General features: G+C 42.9%; 1 protein-coding gene across 2 annotated transcripts in view; it reads left to right on the forward strand.

Moving 5' to 3' along the window:
* TECRL (trans-2,3-enoyl-CoA reductase like) overlaps positions 1-14,810 on the forward strand; it is a 58,775-nt gene that overhangs the window by 27,781 nt on the left and 16,184 nt on the right. Inside the window, exons 3-4 of one of the 2 annotated variants that reach the window (XM_063156640.1) lie at positions 4,691-4,735; positions 6,044-6,132. In XM_063156640.1, coding sequence (XP_063012710.1) covers positions 4,691-4,735; positions 6,044-6,132 — 134 coding nt within the window. Of the gene's footprint in view, positions 1-4,690; positions 4,736-6,043; positions 6,148-14,810 lie in introns of both variants that reach the window. The other variant, XM_063156639.1, reaches the window with a different exon arrangement.

Below are 14,810 nucleotides of genomic sequence, written 5' to 3' on the forward strand. Positions count from 1 at the left end.
AGTACCAAGTACTTTGATTTCTGAGCTGCTGAATTTTCAAAACATTTTGTGACATTTTTAAGTGGTGGAGCACACATTAAGGTCAGCTTGAGTCATGTCCAGAGTACCTTTGGACAGTGTTAAAGCTGCATAGGGGCTTTTCTTACTGTTCTTGCTTCCTAGGATTGTCTGATTAGCTGTCTCATTTACTGGGATTCTAGTATACAGGCAGTGAATAAAACCCACCATGTGGGCAGCAGGACCACTGGAATTTGGTTTTCTGTGCATTTTTGTGCAGTGGTATTTGCAGCTGGGCATGGCACTGAGGCTGTCATTTTCGCTGGTATTTGTATGGTTGTTTGACAGCACTACATCTCCTTTTTATAGCCAGTATTAATAGGTAATTCCATAGCTGGCTATGGGAAAATTAAAGGTGGCTGTCTGGTTTTATGTGTCCTGTCAGTTTGCTTGTATTTTAATTTCTCTTTTAAATTTGGACAGGTACAACAAATAACCCCCACAAAATTAAATATTTTTATTCAGATCCAATTTTTAAAAGAGGTTATTAAATTAAAACACAGTAAGCATTGAGTTGCTTTCCAGGCAAATACCATCCTGTTTGGAAAAATTATGATGCCTTAAACATCATAGAGTTAAAATATTTTAAGGTTTTTTTTTAAATAAATGTATGGATTTTTTAAAATGCAAAGTTGGAACAAATCCCTGATAGAGAAGATGGAATGCGGTCAAAGACTTAAGATCTGTCATAATTGCTTGCACTTGCAGACTAATGGAAGCCTGTACACATAGATATGACTTTGCCTGAATTATAACAGAATTGTAACACACAGGATGTGCGTTATGTTTATGTCTTTAATAACTCACAGAGCTGTAGAACAGTGTGGGTTAAAATGGACAATCAGAGATCATCTAGTCCAGCCCCCTTGGCATGGTCAGGAACATCCTCAGCTAAATCAAGTTGCTCAGTGAGGAAGAATGAAATTGATGTCACTTAAATGCAAGGAATTTGTGAATGACTTTTCAGCTGAGGAATGGGCAAAGGTTTCAGGTGCAAACATGCCTGCATTTGGGGGGTGACCATGCTGGGGCCTGAGGCAAACAGCCTTCCAGAGAAGGATAAGCCAGCAGAGTATAAGTAATCAAAGAGAGATGGGAAACTAGGAAGACATTTCAACAGCTGTCCAATGATGCTGCAAAGAGAGGAACCAAAGCTGTTTTACATAAATGCTAGAAATGCAATAGATGTGGAGGAACCACAATATTGACTAAACATTAGAGGATGTAATATTGGCTAAACAGACCTGTAGTTTGAGCCACCATGGCCACTCTTATTCTCTGGACAGTCTGTAGCTGCTTTTCCAAGTCAAAGCCACTCTGGGATATAAGTGAGCTGAAATGTTACTTTTACAACTTTCTTCCAAGTGTGAAATACACATCCAAACCCATAAACCCTGCATGAGGGAGCTGAACAGCTCTGCTAACCACAAGGATTATACAGAGACTGTGACCTGCTGTGGCTGAGCTCTGATGCACCGTCACACTGTCAGAAAGTAAATATTAATGTATGCCTGATCTTAGATGCAACAGGAGTTACAAGAGAAACTTCTGTCACCCATGGCCTTGGATTGCCATTAATCTCTGCAGGAGGCAGCAATGGAAAACGTTAATAACAAAAAAATGGGAACTATACAGTGCTAACCCCCCCCACCAAAACAACCCTGCAAAAGAGAAACCCTTCAGTGTTAGACTGGGAGCAAGGGGAGCTCTGCCAGGTGTGGGAGTGCAGAGGGGCCTTCAAATGCTGCCCACAGCTGCAGCTGTACCTCTGCTGCCCTTAGTGATGTGTGTGCTCACCCTGTGTGGGAGCAGGACTCTCCACAAGCACTCCTGAACTCCTGCTGGTGCCAGGTGAAGCTGCTCTGCCACACAGCCCCGGCTCTGGATAGCCAAGAGAGCCATCAACCCCTCATTCTGACAGGCAGTAGCAAGAATTAACACAAGTGGTAATTAGTCCCTCAGTTTGGCTTCTTTTCACTATGTAAAGAAAAGAGAGTTTCCCTGCTACAGGAATGAGAGGAATGTGTGTCTGCCGTAGGCAGGCTGGATTGGAATAGCTTCCCACATTGCCAAGCAGAAATCCAGAGCTGTTCTAGTGGGATTTTTGGAGGATCCATGTGGAAAATAGTCATAGGAGGAAGGCAAATAAGGGGTGACAGGTGGGGCCAGGTCTCTTTGTCTGACTGTTACCAAGTGGTGAGCAGGACACCCAGGAATGTGTGAGATTTCCTATCTGAAAGGAGCCTTATCAAGGCAGGAGAGCACACTCCTTGTGGGGTCACACTTCTCCCCAGAAAGCAATGCTGGTTTCTGCAGGACCCTGGACAGCTAACACTTGGGAACAGTCTTGCTAGAATCTGCTGAAAGTGGGAAGCTTTGGTGATCTCACTCAAACCAACACAGAAACGTGTTTGGGCTTTGTCCCCCGCTCCATTCAGCATTTCCACTTGACATTAGCTAGTGGCCCCCTACCAAGAGTAAGAGCAGTGAAGGAACAGCTAATTCCAGATCCTTCCAGAAGAATACACACAACTTTCCAGGCATGGCCAGGAAACCAGAGACAGGCTGATGTAACAATAAGGTCACTGCAGAGGAGCAGCAGCAAAGGCACACTTCCATCTGTCTAAATCTTTGAGTATGTTTGAGCATAATGGTGTACTGAGGCTAAAGGACTGGAAATGTGGGATGACGTGCTTAAATGCACAACCTCTGTTTGCCCTTGTGAAGATTATGAGCCATACCTAAAAGAGCATTGCCACAGGATCAGGTAAATTGACTTTTATTGAAACATACTGTAATATGAAGGGAGGAAGCTGGGGGGAAGATTCCAATTTAACACAAATACATTGCATTTCAGGCTCCCAAATAACTATTGATATCTGCTGTCCTGGAGCAAATCATATCTTCCCTGACAAGTCAGACAGCTGCTCCTTCTCTATCTTCCCTTTGTTATCTTTAATAGCCATGGATTGTTGTGGTACCTTGAAAAAAATGTTTGCAGCTTACTTGATGGATGTCTCACCTCCTGCTATTAGCCCTGGTTCATGGGTTCATCTAATGCCTGTTCTTGCCTACAAAAGTCAGACCAAGTGCTTTTGAAATGAGTGTGCTGAGTGTCACTGCACAGTGCACACCCTGTACAGCTCCTTCCCCTCCAGCTGGCAGCTGGTGCAGTGAACAAGCTCTCCTCATCACCCTGAAATAAGTTAGGGAGAAACAACCTCCAGAGCTCATCTCCAGATCCAGGTTCCTGCTCAGAACAGGGCCAACTTTAAAGTCCTGTAAGACTGTTCAAGGTCATCCCCAGACAAGGCCTGAATATGTCCAGGAGATCCCACAGCTTCTTGGGGCAAATGTTTCCACGTTTGATCACAGTCACTGCAAACATTTTTTTCCATTCAGAGGTAGGGGAATATTTGCACCTTAGACACAGGATCACTAAGAGTTGTAAGATATATCTAAAAAAACCTGAGCAATTTCACATAGGCTTTGAATTGAAAAGACAAAGTAAATCTCCTTCAGGCAATCAACTGTCCTCAGGTGTGTCAAAGGAAATAAAGACAAACGTGTGGTAGAAATGACTGAGGTGGTGATACTGCAGCAGGTTCCTCACTTTTCTCTGACAATCTTTGCTTCCCCCAAATGTCAGTCAACACCATGGACTAGGGAAGTTCTCAGCACATGGCTTCAGCTGAGGCCAGAAATTTGCTAGGTCAGCCCTAGAAAACTTCAACAGCAAACCAAAGACTGTGTATGGGTTAGGCAGTTACTTGCCCTTGTGATGCAAAGGAGGAGTGTTTGTATTCAGCAGCACAGCTGCAGAAGCACAGCCTTCTGCGCAACTAAAGAGCTGGCCAAGTTAACAACTTGAACATCCATGATCCCCTCTGCAGTGTGTTGGTGGCAATTCCCTGCTCACTCCAACACCAAGGGAAACAAATGCATCTGGAGATCCATACCTGTTTGACCAACCTGACAGGTCTCTGCTCCAAATCACCAAAGGGAATCCAATAACAACAGCCAACTGCTAATGTGCATTTTGGAATGACCTTTAAACTAGAGCATTTAAAAATCTACTTCTAGGAAACATCCTCAAGTTGGGGGTATCAGGGGACTCATAAGTCACCCAGTATTAGCTATCCACGTGCTTCTACTTTCTGTGCCTCTATTTCCCTGATTAATTTCTAGTTGAGAGCTAATACAAGCTGCAAATCCCTAGTTAGGTTTTACATTCCTAAATGGGAAACACAAAGTCCTGGAGCAGACTCTAGCACAGGCATATTTTCCAGAAGGAGGGGCAAGGCTGATACATTTAGTACTGAGTTTTGGCAAATACAGTAATAAACAGTATCCTCTCTATATTTCCCAGTGTTGCACACACAAGCTGTGCTGATGGAGCATTCAGCATTGAGATTGGCCCTTCCAACACTGAAATGGGAGGAGGGATTAATGCTCTAAAGTGTGTGTTGTGTGCTCCTCCCAACTCTCTTGTATAGATTAGACCAAAAGAAAGATGCTTTTTATTCCATCTGACTTCTGTAGATATCAGTTGAAAAAAACCCCACCCCAAACCTAAAAACAAAATTAGCTTTTCTGTCACAAAATTAACAGCCATGCTTTGTGATTGGAACAGGTCCCCAGTGGTACCCATCCCGTGTTGGTCTGCAACTGGAACACAGTGAGTATTCATATGGCTGAGTGCAGCCACCTAATGTATTACTAATTACAAATCCACATAATGTATTACTAATTACTAATCCACCTAATGTATTACTAATCCTCTGGCAGATTCTCCTCCTCACAGCATTGCTCTCTCTATACGTGTTATTGGGTGAGCAGTTGGTACATTCTCATCAACTGACATCAATTATTACCTTACTAGTTTTTCTCATTAGTAAAGGAACCTAGTGGTTTTCATAACCACTGAGTGAGATGTTCCAGTCTATGATCACACAATGAAGACAAGCAGTTTTAAGCCCATTCAACCCCTTCCTTCCCTCACTGCATTACCTGTTTTAGTATTTGCTCACTTCCTCACCAGAAGTTGCAGCTGGCTGCCTCTGTGTCAGTACACAAGTTCTTGGTGGACATGGCAGTGGAGGATAAAGCTGCCAGAGGCTGTTTGGTGTTTGGTCTGTGGATGTGTAGAATTGCAAAGCCATATAAAATGAGGCTGGTGGGTGCTAAATTCCATCAGCACCTGATGGAATCTAGCACCCTCACTGATGTAAACAATCAACAAATGTATATTGAAAAGGAGACCATTCACAAAAAGCAAAGAGGTGTTGCAGTCGTGGCAACTTCCTGTGCCAGTGGCTGTTGGAATTTTCCAATAGTCAGCTCACTGCCTATATTAAAAAAAAAAGGCAAACCAAATATTGTTATTTCATGTGTCCTTCTCTATACTCTAGATCCATTAGGACTGAAAGCAGATGCCTCAGAATACTGAAAACAGTAATGTAATGCTCAGATACACCTGGTCTGCCTGGGTTTGACAGCCAGAAAAGAAATCTTGGCTCGTGAGCCTTTGCCCAAGAGGTTGCATTGATCATCAGGCACTGCCTGCTGTAAAACACCCTGAGAATGCAAATGCTTCAGCACAATATGGCAGTGAGGGAGAGGCTGTGCAACACAGACTTTGCCATTAGTCCTGCAAGCCAGAACAAGAGTGCCCTGTGGAGCTGTCTGTGATTGCATGGCCTGTCTCTGATGGGCCACCTTGACAGGGACAGCAGTGCACAGCTGTCACACACTGCTGTCCTGTGTCACCGCAGCCAAACGCTTCTGTTAACATGGGAAGGGAACAACCCTCATGGAAGAGCTCTGAGCTGCTAACATGGAGAAGAAGTAGCAAGCCATCAAAGGAAATCAGAATCCAAGCTGGGCCTACATCTGGAGCACTAGCAGGGCAGCCTCAGCACTGTGCCGTGCCCTCAAGAGAGTCCTGCTGCTCACACCCTCTCCTCTTCCATTTCTGTCACTGCAGACGGGCCCTTTTTGAAGGATTCCATCAGCATCCAAAGCCTTGCTGTCTCCTCCATCATTACACTGTATTTCACAGACCTGGGTCAGCAGGTTGGTTGGACCACAGTAAGTATGTCCTTGTAACAGTCAGCATGATACATCTTAATGGGCCATATGTTTTGGCATCAGATTGCTTCAACTTCCTCAGCCTGCGCTTCCTTATGTAAAATGGTGTAATTAGATTATCAGCACTCAAAACAGAATTAAATGGAGAGTGAGCCAAGTTATCAATATGCTAACTCTGACTTCCAATTAAAGATTAGAAGGGGAACATAAAAATATTGCCTGAGGAAAAAAACCCAATTTTAAAAAACAGTTTTAGCTTATCTTGGGCTCATATGCCTGTGCAGAACTGTAGCCAAATACATCAATTTTCTGAAAGACTCCTCAGCTTTGAAAGTGGAAGGATATTATAAAGAAAATATGGATCTCTAGTAATCCTGTTACTAATGCAGGAAAATAATTGGATGGAAATACCTTACTCTTTGTTCAAGCAAAGAACAGTTCTGACAGAGGCCAAGGATTCCAGGCAGAAAATGTCCAGCCAGGCTCAAGAGTAAAAACTGTTGAATCTCCTTGTAAAACAAAAGCATTTTCCATTACAATAGTACCTGTATTATGCTGTATGTAGACCTGGTTTGACTGTAGTTATTTTCCTATAAGCAGCTGTGGGAAGGTCAGAGTGTTGAGAGAAAGGCAGTACATTCCACTCCAATGGGATATAGGGAACTCTCACCCTACAGCTCCTTTGGGAAAGTGAGAAGTGAAAGATTAAAATTCTTTCACAGCCCAAAGACAGAAGACAGTAGAAGGGTTTGAAAGGACAGTGAAGGAATGGGAGCAGAAGAGACCTTTCCAATGTCCTGCAGCAGGCACATGTGGAGGAGCTGAGAGGAGTCTCACAATCACTCTGACCAAGCTTTTGCTGCAGTAACACACAGCCCACATCTGTACACCAGGCAATGAGATTCCCAATTTCTCCAGTGAGAAACACAGGTAAGATAGAACTACAGTTTCTGAAAGCCAGAAAAGCTATGAAAAGATTACTTATTGCAATGGAAACCAAACCACTGACTGCTTGCAATTCCTTTAATGAAGTAAGTGAGTTCTTTGCTAACTGGCATAATTTCTGTGGTCAAATTATTAGATTCTTACCTCAGGCAGCCCACAGATCCCACCCTGCTCACATGAGGGGACTACAAGCCACTGTCCTTCCCTTGGCTGTGCCTACAAGGATGGAGCTTTTGAGTGTCAGGTGTTTGAGCAGCTTGCAGGTGATAGTCCCAGTTCCTCTCTCCCACAGGTCTCTACAGGCTAGGAAGCATTCCTACAAGACACTTGGCATGGACATGCTGCTTTACAGTTCCTTGTCTGTTGAAACATACACTCAAGGTGAAGGTTGGTGCCACAACAGTAACCCTTGACCTGGGAAAAGCCAGCCTCTGGATCGGCTCTATAAGGTCACATATCCATCCCTGTTGCACTTCTCCCTCTCCTGAGCAGCACAAATTCTGGCAGCTATTAGTCCCTGTGAAGAGGAACATGACCTGTGTCCATCCTTCCCAGTTCTGAAAGGATCCAGATCCCCAGGGGGTGACCAGCAGTTTACTTCAGTGGAGCTAGAGCTTTTCCCACTGTGTGACCTACCTGTTTGAGTAGAGGTCTGTGAGTTTACTGAGGCTTTACCCCATCCTGATTAATGGCCTGCTGGGACCACACTAATTAATGCTAGTCCCGTTTCCTTCACGAATCCATTCCACCACCTCTCAACCATGGAATTTCTTTGCTAAGCAAAACTGTGACTACTGCAGCTTCCTGTTTGCTACAATTAAGTAATCTGCAAGAACCTTATTTATTCTCTCTTTTCCTGGTGGTTTATGTAGCCTAAGACAGTAACATAACTAAAGCTTAATATCCCATTATAAATACTGCAGTTATGACCAGGAGTAGGTACTGCAGGCAGTGGCATTTTTTTTATGAGTTAATCTGCATGCAAAAAGTTGACTCTGTGAGTTTTTGAATATTCATCTTATCTCATTCTGCTCCATAGTCTAAATTGTCTCCATTGTCAGTGGGAGAAATCTTCTTCCTAGCTACGTTATTTAAACAGTCAAGAGACTTTTATTTTATAGTTAGTCTATAGCAATAGAGAAAAGGTTCACAGAAGACTGTATTCTAACAACAGCAATTAGAAATGCATTTGTACACAGGATGTGTAGTTTTACTGCCATTTTTACTGTCTTTAGATCTCCTGTGCTCCCATCCCCCTTGTTGCTCTACGAGATTTATGCACTCAGTGAGGGATGCTTCTGATGTAAAGGTTTGACATTTAAATAAACAAAGCACAGAATAAAAATATTCTTATCCCATCAGCAAAGTGATAGCTAAGTTACAAAGGGCCACATTCAGGTCTGGACTCCAGAAACAGATCCAGAAGGACATGGAGACATGTTGGTTCTCCAGAGGTCCATGCATTGGGCATAGGTCAGTCTAGGGGAGCCCTCAGCACAGAGTTGGGTTTTCTGGGGCTCTGTCATCTCACTGGAGATCACACCTGAGGGCCAAGAACACCAGTGCTGGGAATTTGCACCAAGACAATGACTTCTGGTTTTTAAAAGGGGAGAACAGAATTTACCTCCACCTCCTGGGAGCAGCACCCTTTGCAAACATGCTGTAAAATGAAAGGTGATGCTGCTGTCTGTTCCCAAACAAAGAATTTGTGTATCAATAAGTCTGGGAAAACCAAGACTTCCCTTTTGGAGCATGGACAGTCTCAGATTTACAATACTTGTCACACTCCACCTTGGCAGCTCAAGGCTTTGTTGTCTCCTGTTGCCTACTTAGTCCCTCTGCCAGAGGCTGGCACCTTGCAGGAAGGATGTCTCTTCCTCCTCCTCCTCCTCAGCTTTCCTAAAACACTGTAGCACAATGACCACAATATTTCTGGTGTTTTGTGCTGTGAAAGGCCAGACTTCCCCTGGGCTCACACTTCCCCTCAGCTCTGAGATTGGCTGACCAGTTTTCAACAAGTTCTAGAGGCTGGATTGCTCTGATGGGGGGAGGAGGACAAACTGGGGTGAGGGATTTGTGATTCTCCTCCACTGGAACAATTATTCGCCAGTCTCTTTTGAGAAATGAGGTTCTTTTCTGGGATAAAAGTAGATATTCAACCTCAGCTGGCTCTTTTAGAAGAAAGGAGGCCCTCAAGGCTGATTTCCAGAGTATAATTCAGGGACAAAACAAAACCTGCTTCTTAGTACCATGAAATTTGCTAGAACTCTTGCTCTACTCTCCCTTCTTTTATAAAAAACAAATATTACCTGAAACACATAATTTACTTCTGCACAAGGCTTACCAATTTCTTCACCCTGCCTGGAGGGCATAGTTGAGGTTTGCTGACTGATGCTGCAGAGATACTAATGGGAGCTGAGTTTATAGATTTGTTCTGTATGGCCCTGTAAAGATTTTACCCCCAGGGATGTTTGAAATTCCCACCACTGGAGTGATGGTTTTTATTTTTAATCTCTATGCAATTTTGGGTCTAAGCATGTTTGACAGACACCTCTTTTTACATAATTGCAATGTGGCATGGTGACTTTTTGAAACATTGCTGGTGTTTAACTGCTAAGAATACACACTGCTGCTGTAGTGAAAAGAGGAAAAAACAGAAAAAAATCCATTCTTCTGGCTCAAATTCACACTGCTGCTAAAGCTTTCCTTATTTGAGCAAAGATTGCAATTTCTGATTTATCAGCATCTGTTGTCCTGTTACTACCTGGGCCAGCTACCAAAAGGATCCAAATAGAACTGAGAAAACAGCATAGAACTGAAAAAAAAAATTTACAACCAAGCCTGTGAATTTCAGAAGAATAATCCTGAAACACAGTACTTCAGTAAATATTTTTTGTTGCTGTGATTTAAAATTAGGGATTGCTTAAGTACTTTGACTCCTGAGGGTCTTAAAATAGTAAAGCTGGCAGCAGAACTGCTCCACTTCAAATTTTCCAACGAAAAAAAATTCTGCTCAATTTAGAAATGTAGAGGCTAATACTACTTTAAACCCAGGAGCATCTTTGAAGTCTGAAAACCCACATTTTTCATTAATTCATCTGTTCTCTCCTGGCTGGCAAGCAAATTTCTCACCAAGTCAGACACTGTGGGAAATGAGCAAGAGGCCAGGAAGGGATCTGTGTGTGAAGCTCTGTGGTTATGCACAGTAGGTGTGGGCAGGGGGAGGAGGTGCTGCTGTTCTCTCAAGGGGAAAGCAGTTTTGGTCAATGTGGTTCTCTCCTCTTGCATCAAAGTTTTTGGTGCTGTTGGTGAGCAGGGGAGCAGCAGTTTGCTCTGTCTGGCACAGCTCAATCCACTGGTCCTGTAAATGTGGAACGGTCCCAAGGAGTCAACGGGATGATTCTGATAGGAAGCAATTTGCATATTGATGGGTTTGGAATAAAAACCAGCCAAACTGCTGCAGACTCATTTTCTCCACCTTCTCTACACTGAGGTTAGACTTGGACTCCCCATGGGGAACAACTTAAGATATTTTCCCTAATTTGGGAACAGAATAAGAGATTTCAGTAAAGGTTTATAACCTCTCAATGGGATGTAAAAGTACAGACAATTACAAGAGAAGGAAAAAGAGAGGATCTGAGGAGTTTGAAGAAGGGTGAGGACTGGGAATCCCAGCAAACTAGTGAGACAGTGTGAAGGTGATAAGAGTAAGAAAACTCATATTATCATAGCTTAGGAAGGAATTTGAGGTCCAGGTAAGAGAGAGAGCTGAGGATCTGTTTGATGTAGAGGAGAATGTCACTGAATATGGTTCTCAGCAGATACATATCAGGGTTTCCATATTTTGTGGCCAATTCAGACAGAATTAGTTGTGGGACTGGGACCCTAAAGATTGAATATCACACTCAGGGAATTGTGAAAACCTGAAAAATTTTGCAGAAGTGCCAAATAAGCATGAAGTTTGATTCTGTGTGAATCTGTGGGTGGCCTAAGAACACCTACAAAAAAGTGCCAAAGACAGAAAAATTGTCAAAAGGTTTTTCATTGCTAAGTCTCTTGAATCAATAGATAATTTGGTATAGAAGATGATCTCCAGGAAAAAAAGTCACTATTTCCTTGACAGCGCGTTTTTCCAACTACAATTATTTGCAATGCAAAGCACCTCTGGTTTTACAGCTAGCAATTTGTACTTGGCAGAGGTCTCTGCTAGAACACACATTAAGTGTTGCTCTACCTTGGTACACTTGGCCAAGTCTTGAGCTGATCCCAGTCAAAAGCTGAGGACTTTTTCAAACATTGTGACCTCTCACAAAGGCAAACTACACACACAAGATTGCTCTTATTTTTCATTTAATTAAGTCTAATATTTTTCAGCCTCCAGGGTTATCAGGAGAGAACAGCTTGCCTTTGCCTGATTTCTTGCCACGGTTATATATTGTTTGTCCCTTTCCTTGGGCCACACACACTTCTGGCTCTTTGTTACTGCCCAGTGGCAGCATGAAGTGAACTGATAAGGGAAGAGGAGATCTCTGAAACTGCCCAGCTGGCTGATTTGGATTCCTCAGATGCTGCTTCTAATGATGCAAACAGTGTTGCAATAATTTCTCTCTGGTCTCAGCAACAAATGCCACGATGAACCATGCCAGAGTGTCAATTTTTCAGTTGCCAAAGGGAATTAGGGAGCTGCTAGAAAAATTAATTCTGAGGGTTCTAGTTACTGAAAGACCTATGTCTAAGTATTTATAGGAATGCCCTTGAGTTTTTACCCCTTTGAGTGCAAAAAGAAGGTAGGGGGAATTCAGTAAACATAAACAGAACAAAATGTTTCTTTCAGTTATACATAATTTTATGCTTAAACCCTTCCTGCTACTTAAGGAACAAAGAGCTGCTTGATGTACAGAGCTGGTAAATGTAGACATTTTCCTATTTGTATTCAGCGGAACTAGGGAGGTTGACATTTTGTCAATCTATGCAAATTGAGCAGTTCTAGTCCCTCTAGAATGCATAAGCCTGGCACAATTATTTTGTATGGGGAATTTTGCCTGACCCCATCCAGGGTGTGAGGAGAGCACAGAGAAGAGTGAACCACAGGGTGAACCAGTGTTCAGCACAGAGAAGCAGAGACTGAACCAGTGTTTGAGAGGACCAGGTGTCCCTTCACCCAAGCCACTGCCCTGGACAAGTCCCTGAATTTCTCTGTATTTCAGCTTCCAAAACATTGGCAAGGAAGTAACAGCATTTTCCACTTTGCAAAGTGCTTTGAGGCTTCTGGACGAAAAGCAAAGATAAGGTTATTTACAATAACCAGGTGTTTAAAAAGCATTACTTTGTTTACATGTCTACATAGCAGATGACAGACACATTTTAAAATGATGCACATTATAAGGCAGATTTCAAAATGCTGTCAAAGACCTGGAAAGATTTGGCAGCAAATGTGAACTCACACTGGTGTTTGGTTACAAACAGAATTTGAATTCTTCACTGAATATGTATCAGTACAAACACATACAACATACATGTATGTGTATGCATAAGAATAACATCTGTTAATTTGCAATAATTTTCCATTTTGAGTAAGAAACATGAAAGGGCTTGTAGTCTCATGGAAGAATGTTGACCATAGTAAGAAGTGGTCTGATGCCATGGTTTCAGACAGGTCAGTCTTAGAAGAGAGGAGGAAGTTGGGATTTCACCTCCCTTATTTCACCGGCTTGACTCAGGGACAAACAGCATCCATTGCTGTTCACTCCCCAGCTCCTGAAACTGGCCAGAGTCAGCTGCAATTTGCCTACAAAATCCTACAGCAAATCCATCCCTGTCTCTGGTATTTGCAGTAAATACTGAGCAGCAGCCTGAAATACTCATAGACACTGAGTCCCTATAAAATCTGCCCAGACAAGGGAAGTTTCAGGTGCCCCTCCATGCACAATTTAGGTTTTGTAGAGTGGATTAGTCAGTTCCATGAGAACTGGAAGAAAAAATAATTGAATATTCAAGCAGCCCTTAAGAACTGTATTACCTGATGCAAAATTGCTGCTGCTGTGGATTTTTGCAAACATGAAAATACAAAACTTTTACAAAGGTGAAGATTTAGGGAAGGTGCTAAAATTATGCCATTATCATCCCCAGGTAACTATATGGCCTTTAATGAGGTTACAAAGTGTATAAAGTAGAAATTAAACTAGAAATTAATAATGTTTCTTAATGATCATTAGCTTAAGAGTACTTAGGGCTGGGATTGTAAAAGGAGTCTAAGGCAGTTATATGCTGAGTTTAAAGTGATCTGGGGACTTGGGAGGATTTAACTGCCTGTTTCTCTTGGGTTTCTCTGAAATCCCAGCTGTGCTCTGTACACTCACACACAGCAATGTTCTGTCTGTCTGTCTGATAGCAGGCGATCCCCCTCTTTGTGCAGTATGTACTGTGCCAGCCTGACCTTGGCCCAGACCTGCAGCTATGCCTTTGTCTCACATTTATCAGAGAAGCTAACCCTGTCCATTAGATAATTTATAACTGCAGCTGCTTTTCCATCAGAGTCACCCAGGACATGACTGAGCTGTTTTGTATCTCTTGCTGGGCTGAGGACTACAGACAGTGACCCAAAGTCATTGTCCTGGCTGCAGGCATTACCCTCATCCCATGCCCCGTGCTTCCACCCTGACATCCCGTGGGCAGTGGAGGAGAAAGCATCACAAGCAGCACTGGTGCCTGGGAAACTGGCCCTACATGGCATGGAAAGAGCTGCAGGAAAGGGATCAGTGGGGAAGAGGCTCTATGGCCTTTCCTCAGCTCTGCTGCTTGTCATAAATGAGACAATGTGAGCCTATGCCAAAAGGCAACAAGATAGGGCAGGCCATAAACATTACAGAGAGGAATTAGCTATACCCTCATGTGAAGATACTAATATGCGGGCAGTTCATTTATAAATATTTGGTTGGAGTTTTTTCAGATTCCCTTCACTCCACTGCCTGTGTTTACAACTTCCTTTTGTCCTGTTCTGCTGTTTCCCAGTCAGTACACACACATGGGACTTTAACTCACATCAAAGTCCCTTCCACTCTCTTTGGCGGACCTGTTGGGACAGTGTCAGGCACTATGTCACCCCTAACAGCCAGAAAATCCTTCCAATATCCTTAAAGAACTCCTTTCACCTCTGCAGCATCCATACCTCCCTAAATATACCTGGCCTGGGATTTGAATTCCTGGCTGTTTCTCTGTTCAGCAAGGTGTTCCTGGCACAATGAGCTGGATAAGAGATAAAAGAACCAGGTACAATCTGGTTTATGCAAGATGGTTTGCTGATTTGCAGATTAGCTCTCCTGTAGTGTTTCACCTTTTGTTCCATCATCTCTTGGATGATGGAAACTCCTACTTAGCTCTCTTTTGGCTGGTTTTGGATCTCAGTTTTGATGTTTACATAGTAGATATTTCCAGTTTAGGTGTTACTGAATCATATCTCTGAGGACTGATAACTGAGATTATTAAAGAAGCCTAATTTTAGCACCCTGTATGCTGACCGTGCTGGGGAGAGTTTTGATTCCAGAACACTTTCATTTAAGAGCACTTTCTCTATGTTACTGAGAATAAGAGGTCTACAGGGTATATATTTAATGTCAGACACTGGAGAGGAGAGAAGGAAGGTAAGGGAACAGGACACTGTGCAAGATTTGAAGAAGAGTGTACAGAAGTGGAAAGAAAAGACAATCTCTTATTTTCTC

The sequence above is a fragment of the Melospiza melodia genome, chromosome 5 (genome assembly GCF_035770615.1).
Source record: "Melospiza melodia melodia isolate bMelMel2 chromosome 5, bMelMel2.pri, whole genome shotgun sequence".
Lineage (NCBI taxonomy): Eukaryota > Metazoa > Chordata > Aves > Passeriformes > Passerellidae > Melospiza > Melospiza melodia.